The 15,170-nt window shown below is 37.8% G+C and overlaps 1 protein-coding gene across 1 annotated transcript in view; it reads left to right on the forward strand.

Annotated features, from left to right (window-relative positions):
• The window catches only part of DNAAF9 (dynein axonemal assembly factor 9), a gene marked incomplete at its 5' end in the record, with an annotated part of 76,246 nt that overhangs the window by 47,347 nt on the left and 13,729 nt on the right, over positions 1-15,170 (forward strand). The window contains 7 exons of the mRNA XM_082481996.1: positions 3,219-3,307; positions 3,542-3,640; positions 3,904-4,021; positions 6,233-6,321; positions 7,623-7,781; positions 11,894-12,019; positions 14,035-14,072. Of these exons, the coding sequence (XP_082338122.1) occupies positions 3,219-3,307; positions 3,542-3,640; positions 3,904-4,021; positions 6,233-6,321; positions 7,623-7,781; positions 11,894-12,019; positions 14,035-14,072 (718 nt within the window). The remainder of the gene's footprint in view (positions 1-3,218; positions 3,308-3,541; positions 3,641-3,903; positions 4,022-6,232; positions 6,322-7,622; positions 7,782-11,893; positions 12,020-14,034; positions 14,073-15,170) is intronic.

Below are 15,170 nucleotides of genomic sequence, written 5' to 3' on the forward strand. Positions count from 1 at the left end.
ACAGGTCACCCAGACAGTGAATCTCCACCTTTCAAGATTTTGAAAACTTGGCTGGACAAAGTCATGGCTGAGCTGATCTGTACTGCCAGCAATAGTCCTGTTTGGAGCAGGAGGTGGGTCTGGAGACCTCCAGAGTCTCTCTTCCAACCAGGGACTCTGATTCTCTGTGTGACCTATGGCACCTGCCTTGCAGGCTCAAGATTGTCATGGAGTGGACTGCCCTGCCATACAGACCTTCCCAGTTCTTCATAGGAGCGTTATCGCTCCTGATGTTAGGAACTTGCATGTATGAGAAACTTAATGTGTGCATTTCTAGTGACTCTGTTGCTCGCTAAGTTTAATGCTCACCATGTGCTTTCATTTTGTCTTCCGAAGCCAGTGAGTGCTCTAAAAGCTTGTTTTCTAGTAGTTGCATTTTAAATGTAGCACTGGTGTTTTATTGGCTACAGCAATTGTATGTAGTGGCAGAGGTTCTATTGTGTTTTTTTTTGTGGTTAAACACATTTGGATCATGATCCTTAGGGAAGTTTTGTTAAAGTCTTTAAGTATCCCATATGGCATTGTATTATTCTTTAAGTAGATTGGCTTCGTGCATTGTAATGCAGAGGCTTTTAATAAACAAAATTTTATAACAATAGCACTTTTGAGGAAATGCGCATGGAGATTTTAGGACTTCATAAGGGTTTTAGTATGCGATCGTAACACTGGACTGGAAAAGACCACCTAGCTCAGTGAGCGCAGTCCCCACTGATAGTATTAATGTTACCATGAAACTTCTCCTCCTTTTATCTTAAGTGTTTATATTCCTCCTGCTGTTCCACTATGTGAGTAACTGGGAATATTTTTGTTTGGTTTTGAATTTTCAGCCTATTTTATTAGGTCTACTTTTACATCTTCTTTTTCTCTTGCTCTACCAGTTGACATTCTTGTGGTATTTGGAAATTTCAGACCTATTCTTTCTGGCTTCTTTGGCCTAGTAAAATAAAACCAGATTCATTTCAATCTATGCTTATAAAAGTTCTCTTTCCCTCTGATTATTGTAATACTTTTCTTTTGATCTGTTTTTTTGGCTGTAGATACCCAAACTGTGTGTAGTATACAAGATGAGGGTATTTGTTTCTTGTACAGAGGCAATAATAGGTACCCTTGGTTTGCCTTTACTTTTCACTGCTGCCTTGAATTAGAAGATCGTGCTCATTTTCTGAGAAACTCCTTCAGGCCCTTTCTCTTTTGCTACCCACTGATACTCTAGCTGATTGGAGAAATGTTTGTGTGCTCATTCTTGCTTTCATACTTACCTTCCTCCTAATTTTTCTTTCTGTTTCTTCCATTCTTACACTTAGATCTGCTTTTCTATGAAGCATCTTAATGCTGTGTAGACTGTCTCCCAACTTAGTTCCTCAAAATGCTGTCAATTCACTTCAGTCTATGCCAAATTGCATAGGGTATCATGGGGAATTCCCTAAGCAACTTTGCTGGTGAATGTCCCCAACCTTCTGCTGCCTTTTATTTTATTTTTTTTCAGTGCTGTTTATTACAGTCCTCCTTTGAGTTAGCTTTTTGCTGAACAGTTCTATACCGAGTTTCATTTTCAGCAGTTTAACAGTTTCTCATCTGGCACTATGCCAGTTGCTTTGCTTAAGTTCAAGTAGATGAAACATGTCTCTTGCCTTGAAGATGTGATCTTATGAATAGTTTTCATTCATAAGATAAAGTACCTGATTGTGTAACCTGTGGAAACATATTCTTGTATTTTGTTAGTATTTACCTTCAGGTATTTATTAATTTCCTCTAAAATCGTTTATAAGTCATAAAGACATAGTAGTCATTCTACAGACCTGTAGTTACAAAAATTCACTAAAATGCAGGTACTAGTTTTAGTCTTGTACCATGCCATATGACAGTAGCTCACTTACTGGACCTATGCTATAATTATTCCAAGCCTCCTTGAAATAGGGAATGGCAATTACCCGTTCCTCGAGATGTGTGTATTAAATTCCTTGTAGATGAGATGGTTGCAAGATTTTGAGCACACAGAGCTGGAATCTGGTTTGCAGGTCCTGCGAAGACATGAGAGTACCTTTCATGTCCTCACTCAAATTGGTAGGGGAGGAAAATTTGCTTAGGCTTTGGGATGTATTGATTTCTCTGGTTTTCTTCACCTTCTCTAGTGCCATAGCGGCTCTTTTTTAAAATGTTCATTAAGTTATACAAAAAGCACCACTTTATTTCCATTGAGTGCTGTCTCAGTCTGACCTGTGTTTTCACTTTATCCCTAGCCCTTTGACTTCTAAAGAATACAATTTCCTGTTGACCAGTCCTTCTTTCCATCCCTTGTATAAGAGACTAAGGAAAATGACTACGTGTTTTGAAGTGGTTATTTGTTTGGTTGCATGGATCCTTCTACACAAGCAATAGTGTCTTTGTTAATATAAAAAGTTTATTTTGTGTTGATTTTTTTTATCTCAGTACCCTTGTGTTTAGGCTGCCGATTTGTTCATGGAAAGCAGTCTTCCCCCCCGAGTTGCTTTGTCTTGCAGCAAATTATTGTGAGAAATGACAATGGCTGTTGCCTTTACTTACTAAAAGAAGGGAAATACTGAACATTTAAATGACTGTGTGATTCATCTGAATCTGATTTCTAGGTTCAGACTGCCATTCATATTAATGTGACTTGGCTAGAGCCATAGGATGTAAGCCAAAACACTGTTCCCTAGAGAAACGAAGGGCTCACTTTTCTTTTGGAGAAGAACAGTGTTTTCCTTAAATTTCTAGAAATGATTGCTGCAATCTTACCTCATGAAAATTACAGTACTACTTAAAGGGGACATATTAATTCAGTTCCTGCTGTACAGCAATTGGACTATAAATACCTAGCATTTTTATCAGTGAAGCACGCTATGACTAAAAGATGCACGTGAATAGTGCTGTCACTTTGAGGGCAAACCTTTTTCCTAGGATTTTTTCCTCAGCTATGAGGATGGGGGGGAAAACTAGACCCAGTTCAGTAAAGTTACTTCTTAAAGCATTTCCAGTCTAGCCAAAGAGGAGCTTACAAAACCTGATCTGTGGAGACTTCCTCAATATTTTGAATTCTTGCAGCAAAATTCTTGCAGCAACTTTTTTTTTTTTTTAGATGAACAAAAACAGTTCCTAAAAAAAATCAAAACAAATTTTACGAAATAATGACACTTATGCATAGGTCTGGTTTCTTCCAGGTTTTCTCTTCATGGCAAAACCAGACAAACTCAGGATTATCTTTAAGGGTTGTCCAGGAAGAATTCCTGTCTGTGGAACAAAAGAGACTGTAAGTTCATGATGCTTACTGCAGTGCAATTATACATCAACTGTGTGCTACAGTCAGAAAAGTGCTGTCCCTCATTGAAGATTTTGGTAATGATTCTAAAATGAGTTCTTGCACTCTTAGTTTAATGCTCGCTTTATTTTTTTTTGTTAGTTAATATGTAGCCAACTGGTTTAAAGAAGATAAATGTCTAGGTTTCTCCTTTAACTAACCAATTAATTAATTTGCTTGGTTTAGGCATTCCAGTGTTCAGAAGCTATTTAACGCCTTGTCTTTTCCTTCTGGGGAAAGATGCAGGGAGCTGAAAATATCTGCTGCCCTTCCAGAATTAGAGAGGTGAGAAATTATTTTTGTTTTCAAGGGATCAGTATTGTCAGAAATAATACAAAAATATTTTGGTACATGTAATACTTGTCTAAAAATTGCTTATTTAATAATTCTGTCTTCACACTAGATATTTTATTCTGAGGTGAATTATTTTCTCTGTAGGAAGCCTCTGTTTGACCTTTTAACAATCTTATTTAGTAATTTCCCAACTGTTTATGTAAATGAAGTCGCTTAGTCTTGATTGTAAGAAAATAAACTTTTATTTTTGAAAGGTTTGTGCAACATTTCACTGTCAGCAGCGTCAGTCACGAGCCAATAATGAGAGCACATCTTCCTATTTTATTGCAACAGTCAGAAATCATTCCTGATAGCAAAGCAGAAAGCGATAAGGTAAGGAAGCAACCCAACAATACTTCCTATCCGTAGTAGAGAATATTTAGCAAATTAGTTCTGTGGCAGGCAATGCAGTACTGATGTATGTTTAACCATGCTCTTTGCCGCCTCTTCCAATACCACCAGTTAACACTGAACTTGCTTCAAGTCTGTTTTTTAGAATAAATTGCTCTGTCCTGTTTTCCCGATTGTATTACTTTTTTTTTTTCTTTTTCATTTAAACAATCTTTTGGAAGTGCTAATGGCCCTCAGCCTGATAAAATAGAGACAGAAAATAAGGTGTAGATTTTCAAGTGAACGCTTTTCTCTAATGTCCAGAGAGACTAATCCCTAAAGCAGTAGCTTGTTTTTTATGAATTGCTGAATAATTTAACTGAATTGTTCTCTGGAACATAAGTCCTTTAAATAGCATAGAGGTAGCACATGATATTTAACATTTGCTGATATTATCTGTAGAACACTCAGTTCTCTATAGGGGCAATAACAATTGTCAAACTTGAGAGCTTTAAATAGCATTTTCAGAGAAAATATTTCCTTGTAACTTTCCAGCATTTGAAATCTGCTGTAAGCAAGAAAGTCAAAGCAGCAGGAATATAGTCTTTCTCTTTGAATATTGCAATATTCAGGCAGCCTTCTTTCCTGGGATCTAGTTCAGGGACCACACTGACACTTAAATTAAGTATTAATTGATAAGCCTCTATTCATGTTTTAAAATCATCAGTATAAGTGTCTCTGTATGTTTTTAAAAAAAAAAAAAAAAAGAAAAATCTTTCCATAATGTTCATACCAAATTCTATAAAACCTGCAAACTTAGTACCCGTGATTTTTCTGAGTTAATTCTCTATATCTATTATCATGAATGCTTATTTTCTGTGAGCATCCGAAACTGATTTTGAGGATAGGATACAAATAGTCTGCAGGTAGATGTCCTCAGATATCATGTAGAAGCTAGAAGAGGTAATTTTTCTGTTAGGATAACACTCAGTGTGATGGCTGATTACCAGTGACATAATTTCTTAAGTTCAGTGCAGCACAGAGTTGTTGTTTTGTGTTCCCTCCAGAGCTCATTTGCTTACTTCTGTAGCACACTCGAGTATGTTGGGTAGAACTATATTTATATACTTTGGAGATATTCTCTGACTTCTTACCAGTGTTTCTTTGCTATGATCCCTCTCTAAATACCCCAAGAGATACACATAATGGAAACAGAGGTGCTTTATGCAGAAAAGCTGTTGGTATGTTAGAGCTGTTACTGTGTAGCCTCTTACCAGTCCTACTCAAAATGCAGCTTTGCTGGAGTAAATTTTGTGTATAGCATGCTCGGTACAGTATAAGAAACCTAGAGTTGCTCATTGTGTTTGAAAAGACTGTTTGACACACACCATCACTTTTTGAACCATTTTGCTCAAATGCTGTTCTGTGTAACTGAATGTAGCCTTTTCATCATAGGAAACATAACTGATTTAATGTCTCTTGCAGTGTTTTGTCTGACGTTTGCATTAATACTTACACTGCAGAACAGATTTTATTGTAAAGATTTTGATAATCCTGTTTGCTGTTGTGGTTTAGGCCGAACCAGCCATTGGGTGAGCGACAGATGCTCCTCCCTACCCCTCTTCAAAAAGAGAGGCAGAGGAGGGAAAAAGAGACTTAGAGTTTAGAAGAAACTAAACTACTTTAATGAAATATTAAAAATAAAATAAAAAAAATAATGAAATATATACAGAACCATATCAAGCTGCCAGGATGACAATCGTGTCACCGCCTGGCACTGGGGCAGTCCCAGACTGGATGGGATTCCTTGGCATCAGCTATAAACATAGGTGTTATCACTCTGAGAGTGAACAGTGTCTGCAAAATATGCTGTTAATTTTAGTAGTTAGAAAAGGCCTAGCTAAGAAGTGAAGTTACTGGACAAAATTGGTCCTGGTTTACCTCAAACTGGGACAGCTGTATTTGTTAATTATCTTTTAAATGTATTTAAGGTATGAAAACCAGGAGAAAATGCGTCTTTTAAAAATGATGCATATCTGAGTAATTAAATAAACACAGTTACAGTTCCCCATTATCTTGCTGCTTCTGTGGTTAGTATCATTTAATTTTGTGTTTAGACTTAAGATTTTATCGAGATAGAAGCCTTATGTGCGGTAGTCGTAGCTCATTTCATCTTCAAGTTGCCCCCTTTCTTACCTGCTCCCTGTTTTTTAGGTGGTTATCACCATAATAACTGGTCTTCCAGGATGTCATTGCAGCGATCTGTGTGCTTTTCTTGTAACTTTTAACAAGGAGCATGGAAGGTTTGTATAGTTTTGGTTTTACAGTGCAAAGCATTCGAATCACCAAAGAACTATTCATTGTGAAGGAAATGATACTATCGTTATTTCACTTATTTTTTTTTTTTTATATCCCAGTTTCTAATTTGTAAACAGTGTTAACATTTACTGCATTTATTCTGCTATCAGACATCTTAACTAGTTCTACATAGCACACTGTATGGTATGGTATATTAACTCAGTTCTGTTACTTCAGGTATCTCATTTAACTGTGTTATGCCTTTTTTTGTCCTCAGATTTTAAACATTTAGACAAGAAAAATAGCACAAGAGGTGCTTTGTTGATATTCCATATTAAGAATACCACAGGTATTACTGTAGATCTATGACGTGTGTCTGGAACTATCACTGATGCTACAAACAGTTAAGAATAATCTTAGAAGGGCCAAATGAATCCTGCTTTACGCAAGTTGGGATGTTGTCACAACTTAAAGGAAATGGTTGAAGTGCTTCCATTTATTGACTTGTGTAGTGAGTCTAAAATGCATTCTTCTTAGAGAAAAGACTGTGCTAACAGCCCTTGCTACAGCATTGTTCTTAATCTGACCTGGTTTCTATTCTACAACAGCAAGAGATATATTCAGGACATCTATTGTGTGGCAGTAAGATAAATCTACTGCAGGAATTAGCCATTCTGTGTGTTGATACAGCTTCAAGAAAATAAAAAAAGGGAACTCTTATCCTTTTAAATCTTACAGCCAGACACCTTAGCATTTAGTTTAGTAATGTTCTGGACTATTTCTTTGTACTACTTTTAACTCAGTGCCTTTATGTTAGCACATTGATTCAGAACAGTTCTGTGGTTCTCTTTTTAGAACAAACATTTAAGGTGATATTTGAATGTTCTGTAATCACCTTACATTTCATCATGTTTTCCTGCAAATGTCATTGTTACTTTTTATTTTTGCAGCGAAATATTTTCGTGCCCTGAGATTTTTGAATTGGATTCATATAACTTTTGTTTATTTCATCACTAACAAAGATCAGAATTACTCATATGATGTGTTGCTTTGAAGAAGCTGTTGAACATTGTTTTATTGAAAAACAACAACAAAACCCACAAAACCTTTTGGCAATAATATAAAGAATGTGATTATGCTGGAAATGATAGAAAGCCAAGTAAATTCCTCTTTCCCATGTGGTATGAGAGATGTGGAATCTTAGGGCTTGTCAAATTTTTTTTTGGTCTCTTGGTTCAATATAAGGAGAAAACAGACACATTATATCATAAAACATTAACTTCTTTCCTTGTTCTCTGTTGTTTAGGTGGATAGTTTATCGGCAAACTATGGATAGTCCTGAATGTTTCAGTGCAACCCACTTCCAGCGTTACCTCTCCAGTGTCCTGGAGGCTCAGCAAAACCACAGCAGCTGTCAGTCCGCTTATGCTAGAAGGAATAAGCGTCTCTTAGTGGTCTTGCAAGGGTAAATGTTTGAAACTGAACTTTTGGATAGAATAAGGGATTTTCTGTTCCCTCCCTATTTCCAAGGCATTTTTAAACTTTCCCATCATGCTGAAGCAGTCAGATTTCTGGGCTGGTGTCGCACTCTGTGACCTCTGTTTTGTGTATGTACTAAACTCAGATTTTCTGCAACCTGTAATTTTATTGCTTGTTACTCCATTATGAAAAAAGGTATCTGTAATCTTCCTTCGGTCATATAGAAGGAAGAACTGCATTTGATTTTTCTTCTGTACTTGGGAGATGGACTGTGATTTTTGGTTTCTCAAAAGAAGTTTTCTTGCCCTTTGCAGCTGCATCTTGTACTGTTGTTAAATGGCACTTTATTGGTGCAGCTGTGGGTGGTTTGGTTTTGTTTGTTTGTTGTTTGGTTTTTTTTTTTTTCCCCTGGAGGTCCTAGATAAAGAGGTATTTGCCCTTCAAATGCTGGTGAGACTTCTTCATGCTAGTTATCTGTCCTTAAAGACTGCTGGAGTACTGGTTGTCTGTCTTTAAAGCCATACGCTTAGGTGAGAGCAATAGAGATTGTGTTGCAAATAGCACTCCAGAGCTGCAGGTGAATATTACTGAATATTATCTGCTAAAGCGTTATGTTAATATTTAGAGGGAGTGTTGTGTGTTGTACTCCCTGTTAGTACACAAGTGAATAATTGCTACTTTTTCCCAACAGACCTATATTTTGCTGATAACAAAACAAAAATGGAATAAATGCGCAACTTGTTACAGAATGCAGAAGCATGTTAGCTGAGTTCTCACCCTACCTGTCATGTATAATTTTCTTTGAAAGTTTGCTAAAAGGTTGAAATCGTTTTGATGAAAAATGGGGGTAGAGTGCCTCCCTGTTTCTTTCACAGGAAGATCTGTTGTCTTTAAGGCAATAGATTACTGAGTGCATTTTGGTAAATTTTAACTTGAGTTGCTTCAGAATAGAAATTAATTTTAGGAAGTGTGATATGGTGGGACATAAAGACTATAATTATATCTCTCAAGAGCTTACAGTACCTTAAACTTTTTTGAAAGATCAGTGAATGCTAGAGAATCTTTAATAAATGCATTCATAGTTTCCAGAATTGAATGGTCCATGCAGTTTGCAATATTTTTTCCTCCAAATAGAAACTTAAGCCTAAGCTACTGTGAATCCTATTTAATTTTTTAAACAGAGAATGAGTGTGCTACAGTAAGCATAAGAACCAATCTTTGCTTTTTTTGCAAGCATTTAGCATCTTTGTGTGTGTAGATGCTTCTTTTTCTTTGCTTTTCTGGTAATCCTTGCTTTGATTCTTTGGCAGTATTAGCTACAAAAAATGTGACTCAAACTTTCGAAGTTCCAGTTGATAAAAGATAAAAGAAAGGGAGGCATTATTGTATGCATATCAATTGTTATCCAAATAACTGGGGGAGCAAAGTCCTTCCCACTGTAAGAGAAGATCAGGTTTGTGACCACCTGAAGAACCTGAACATACAGAAGTCTATGGTACCTGACGAGATGTATCCCAGAGTCCTGAGGGGATTGGCTGATGTAGTTGCCAAGCCACTCTCCATGGTATTTGAGAAGTTGTGGCAGTCAGGTGAAGTTCCTGGTGACTGAAAAAAGGGAAACATTGCACCCATTTTTAAAAAGGGTAGAAAGGAGGACCGTGGGAACTACCGACCTCTCAGCCTCACCTCTGTGCCTAGGAAGATGATGGAACAGATCCTCCTAGAAACTATGCTCGGGGACAGGGAGGTGATTTGAGACAGCCAGCATGGTTTCACCAAGGGCAAGTCCTGCCTGACCAACCTAGTGGTCTTCTGTAATGGAGTGACTACATCAGTGGACAAGGGAAGAGCTATGGATGTTGTGTATCTGGACTTCTGTAATGCCTTTGACATGGTCCCTCACAACATCCTTCTCTCTAAATTGGACAGATATGGATTTGATGGGTGGACTGTTCAGTGGATGAGGAATTGGTTGGATGGTTGCCTACAGAGGTCAATGGCTCAATGTCCAGATGGAGATCAGTGACAAGAGGTGTCCCTGGGATCAGTACTGTTCAATATCTTCATCAATGACACGGACAGTGGGATCAAGCGCACCCTCAACAAGTTTGTAGACAACACTAAGCTGAGTGGTGGTGTTGACAGGCCTGAGGGATGGGATGCCATCCAGAGGGACCTGGACAAGCTCGAGAAGTGGGCCTGTGTGAACCTCATGAGATTCAACAAGGGCAACCCCTGGTATCAATACAGGCTGGAGGATGAAGGGATTGAGATCAGCCCTGCCAAAAATTACTTGGGAGTGTACTGGTGGATGAAAAGCTGGACATGAGTTGATAATGCAACTTGTAGCCCAAAGGGCCAACCGTATCCTGGGCTACACCAAAGGAAGTGTGGCCAGAAGGTCGAGGGAGGTGATTCTACCCCTCTTCTCTGTTCCGGTGAGACCCCACCTGCAGTACTGCCTCCAGCTCTGGAGCTCTCAGCACAGGAAAGACGTGGACCCATTGGAGCAAGTCCAGAGGAGGGCTACAAAAATGATCAGAGGGCTGGAGCACCTCTCCTGTGAGGAAAGATTGAGAGAGTTGGGCTTGTTCAGCCTGGAGAAGAGAAGGCTCCGGAAAGACCTTATTGTGGCCTTTCAGTACTTAAAGGGGGCTTATAAGAAAGATAGGGATAAATATTTTAGCAGGGCCTGGTGTGATAGGACAAGGGGTAATGGTTTTAAACTACAAGAGGGTAGATTTCGACTAGATAGAAGGAAGAAATTTTTTACAGTGAGGGTGGTGAGACCACCTCTCTAGGTGGTAGATGCCTCATCCCTGGAAACATTCAAGGTCAGGCTGGATGGGGCTCTGAGCAACCTGATCTAGTTGAAGGTGACCCTGCTTATGGCAGGGAGGTTGGACTAGATGACCTTTAAAGGTCCCTTCCAACCCAAACTCTTATATGATTATGACCTCTAAAACTACTAGCAGAAAGCAGTCTGTCAAAAATATGCTATTCACTTAATACAGCAGGCGATATTGAAGTGAGACTGATCAATGTGTTTCAGATAAAGGCCAGTTTTCTTGTGGAATAAAGGTGAAGATTCTGAGCCACCTCTATTTGACGTTTCCATCTCAAGCATAGCATTTGAGAACTAGTGTTGTCTGCAGTATGTTTGCCCACTCTGTTTCTGAGTCATTAGCAGGTAACATAAGCTAGCTTGAGGGAAGAGCTACCCCAGTCTGGCTGTAATGTTTTTGGTTCCCAGGCTACCAAGTGTTCATCTTTTTCACTGAAGGCATATATACGGAGCTTAGCATTTCCTTTGTTATGGTCCATTCTGATAGTGCTAAAAACCGTATTTTTTTTTTCCATATTAGAGTCTTTTTTTTTTTTTCTTAAAATTAGTACAAGTGGTATAAAGTCCAGTGATGTGCAAAATAAGTGATATTCTAGTAGCAGCACTGGCTTCAGGAGTGCCTAATTATAAGTTTTCTGTTATTTCCGGATAGTTGAGTGTTTGTGTAGACAGCTTTAAAGTAGCTGGAGTTCTCTAAATAATGCATTAATTTGATAACTGGCAGTACAGTTTTGAGAGAAGATTGTAACTGGCTGAGAAATAAACACCTGGAATAAAAACTCAGGTTCACTTAAGCTTTGCTATCATAGAGAAGTGTAATACAGTAGTGGCTGAAGTACTCATAGAAAATGGACATGTTAATTATAGAAGCATGCTTAAATTGGAATGCTGATAAGTGAGAGGTGTTGCTTTTTAATTTTTTTTTTTCACTTGAATCATACTTAGCGCTTAATATGCTTGGCAGTAGGCATAGCATGCTTGTATTACATTATGCTTTTTGTGCTTCCTGAAAGCTAGGCTTTTCAGGTGTTCACTGCAAAGGTTATACTGCTTTTCTCTGTAGTTATCAATTTATGTCTAATGTTACTTGCGGTCAGCTTAATTTGTGTGGATTTTCCAAGTTTTGAACTGTGACATAACTATATTGGTAGGGTTTTTTAGAAATATAACCTTGCAAGCCATTGATTTCTTACTAGATGTTAAAATGTGTCATTCTGTTTCTCTGAAACCATATTTCATTTTGTTTCTTTCAGATATACTGATGTTATTGATGTTGTACAGGCTCTGCAAGCTCATCCTGACCCTGATGTGAAGTCTTCTTTCATCATTGGAGCAGTTAATACTTGCGTAGAGCCACTGAGTTGCTATATGGAACACAGGTATACTTTAAAATATTTTTACTAGTTTGAAAATAGATATGCAAGTTTAAGAGTTCAATTTTGTAATAATTAGAGGTATATGATGGTTGAGGGCCATTGAACTGTCTTAAATCTCATAAAACTGCTAGGTAATCCATCTTGGATGAACTTTGAAGTGCTGCTTAGTTTATAAGGATGACGCTTGGTTTCTACTAGGTATGTGATTATATATAATGTTAATAGAAGTTTAGCTTCTGGAAGAATAAACAGTTTGTCATTAGCATACTGCTTAAATATGTATACTCTGGCTAAGGACTTTGTAAAATCTGAACAGTCAACTGTCCTCTTGTGTGCTTTTTAAATCATTCTTTTTTTTATGATCTTTTTGTGAGTTTGCCTAAAAATTGAGACATGCATCTCGGTTTGCATTATTGGTTGTGTCACTACTTTTGGATGTTAAATGAAGACTTTACAGATTTAAAATATGGAACTTATGGGAAGCAGTCTGAAATTTAGTGCAAGAGAATGACAAAGCACGGAAGCAAAAGCATTGCAAGTATTAAAATCTGATATCCTGGGTTACTGCAGAGGCAGGGTGGGGAGGAAACAGTAGCAAAGCCGAGTTGCTGACATTTTTAAATAGTGTGGTGTGGTTGCTGTTTCATAGTATATGTGTGTACTCCACACTTCAGCAAACATGGAACTAATTTCGTAGAGCTATCAGTAAAATTGTAATACTTAAATTTTGCAATTATGCCTTGCAGCTGATTTGATAAATGTAAGTTAAAGCAGTTACAATTTTTAGTTCTTAGCTTTGCTTCTATTTGTGATAAAACTCTGTGCATCACAGCTTAGAGGTGAACTGCCCAATCATTTTATAAAAGAGCATTCTTTAAATTATCTGGCTGTTTTTAAAACACTAACCCATATGCTTCTTGTGCTTTGCCCTAGTCAATGAATAGATGTTATCTAATAGATGCTTGCTTTTTGTCTCTGTGACAAAGATTGTAAATAAATAATAAAGACTACATAAAATATTGGTGAATTGGTGCTGGAGTGCTGTTTAAACTGGTTCTTTCCATAATTATAGGAATGACAAGTTCAATTTCTAAGTTTAAAAGAAACTTACTAATGCGTTACTGGTCATAGTGCTGTGTAGTATTTATAGCAGCAGTAGCCTGCAATCCTTTGACATTGTTTGTCTCTTGAAGTTCGGTAGCAATTGAAGGAAGAGGCTTAGCCTATGCTGGAGGCTATTTGTGTCTCACTTTGAAGTTTCTCTGATAAGAACTTACTGAATAGCTACATACTGCCAATGACAAATCTTTCAGTTGGGAAGCCTTGGCGATTTCACTGAGAATCGAGAAGAGTAATTTTTAATGTCTGACTTGAAACTTCTGCAGTCAAGAAAATCAAAACACTTTCCTGTTTCAAAGTTCATTACTGTAGAGGTCTACCTCTTTCATGAGCCTAGGATGAAGCTCTTGCCTGTGTTGAATAGCAAGCCAGGACAGGGGGGAGGTAGTTGAAGGGGGACAGATAAAGTACTCTCTCTGGAGCTTTTGTGTGCATGCTGGAGCTCATAAAAATAATTATCGCTTGTCTGACGGAGTACCAGAAATTAGTACGATATGTACAGAAAGCATTATGTACATACAGTCTTTTCATGAGGAGTTCCCACCATGTTTGGAAGGCACAATTCTTTAGGGCAAGCTTAAAATTCCTATTGTTTAAATAGGAATTATAGTGTTGAAGGCTTTCTGACTTCCCAGAACAGAGAATAGATTGTGTGGTGGGAATTAGCTCTTAAATCCATTGAAGAATTAAAACCATCTACAAAACTAATTTTGGGGAAAGAACTCCTGAAAGACATAACCTGTGGGGATGTTCCAGTTATATGGTTTAAGGGAAGGAAACGTGAAAATGGTTTGGATAGTAAGACTCTACCTGTCAGTGTCCAAATGAATGTAAATGCTTTACTTAAATAATAATATCCATTCTTGATATACAAACTTCTGATTTTTTTTTTTTTTTAGGCTTCTTTTTCCCAAGTTCTTGGACCAGTGTTCACAAGGTATATGTCACTTTTCTTGACTTTGAGCTGTACAGAACAAGTAGCTGAGCCATAAGGCCAAATAAATACACTGTAAATGCATATAGTCAAAGGATCATGAGAAACTCTTGGAGGTAAGACCCATCTTTGCAGAACTCTCTCTGCCTACACTATTAAACATCATCTGAAGAAGATGTAAGAACCTGCAGTATGATGCATTCTGGTTGTCCTCATCTGGAGGATGGGTTTCTTAAGACAGTGAGTTAAATTGCTTATCTTGAACTGCTGTAACTCATGCCACGTTGTTAATTTAAGAGCAAAATGGATTGGATTTGAGTTCCATTCTCTTTTGTCGAGGCCTGAGGAAATGGAGCTTTCCTTTAATTTCTGCTATTTTAGAAAGGGAAAAATGAGCTGGTTGCCTGTTTTCCCATATTCTCTTCTTTATGCAGCGTTGGAGGGTCCTTGCAGGGTTCATTGGACATTGCAGCCAATGAAAAAGCTTACTTGCAGAAGAACTGTTTCTTACATGTATATTTAGCTTTATATCCTGACCCTGAAATGAATCATTGACTGCATCATCCTCCTTGTCAGGCTTGGAACTTAGAGCAGGGGTTGGTATAAGTGGGTTAATCTATCCCTCCTGTTCCTTTACTGCTTGTATTGAACATGCTATTCCCCAGGCTGCAAAGATTTTTTTTTTTTTTTTTTTTTCCTTTAGATGAGTGTATAAATAGAGAATTAAGCAAAACTGGGTGGTCTTCAAAATGCAGTAGAAGCAGAGATGGCAGTGACAATTTAAATAGAAAAGGTCAAAATTACTTGTTACAAAAGCTATGTAAGCATCTTCCAGTTCTCAGAAAGCTATTTTTCTTCAGTATCATGGACTGTTGCCTGTTAACCCAGGGTCAATTTTTCTGGGATACTGGCACCTACAAGATTTATGCATAGGTGTGTGCAGAGCCAAAGCTTGCAGGTTCCCCAGGCTCTGAGCAGTCTTCTGTTACTTCCAAAGTTGAGTGGGAGTTTACAACCAAGGATGACAGCTAGTGCCCGAAAGCTGTTCATCTTAGACAAGCACAGATGAAGTGGGCAGTGATGGAGAAAGAGTTACAGGTG

The sequence above is a fragment of the Vanellus vanellus genome (assembly GCF_965231255.1).
Source record: "Vanellus vanellus genome assembly, chromosome: 4".
Classification (NCBI taxonomy): Eukaryota; Metazoa; Chordata; class Aves; order Charadriiformes; family Charadriidae; genus Vanellus; species Vanellus vanellus.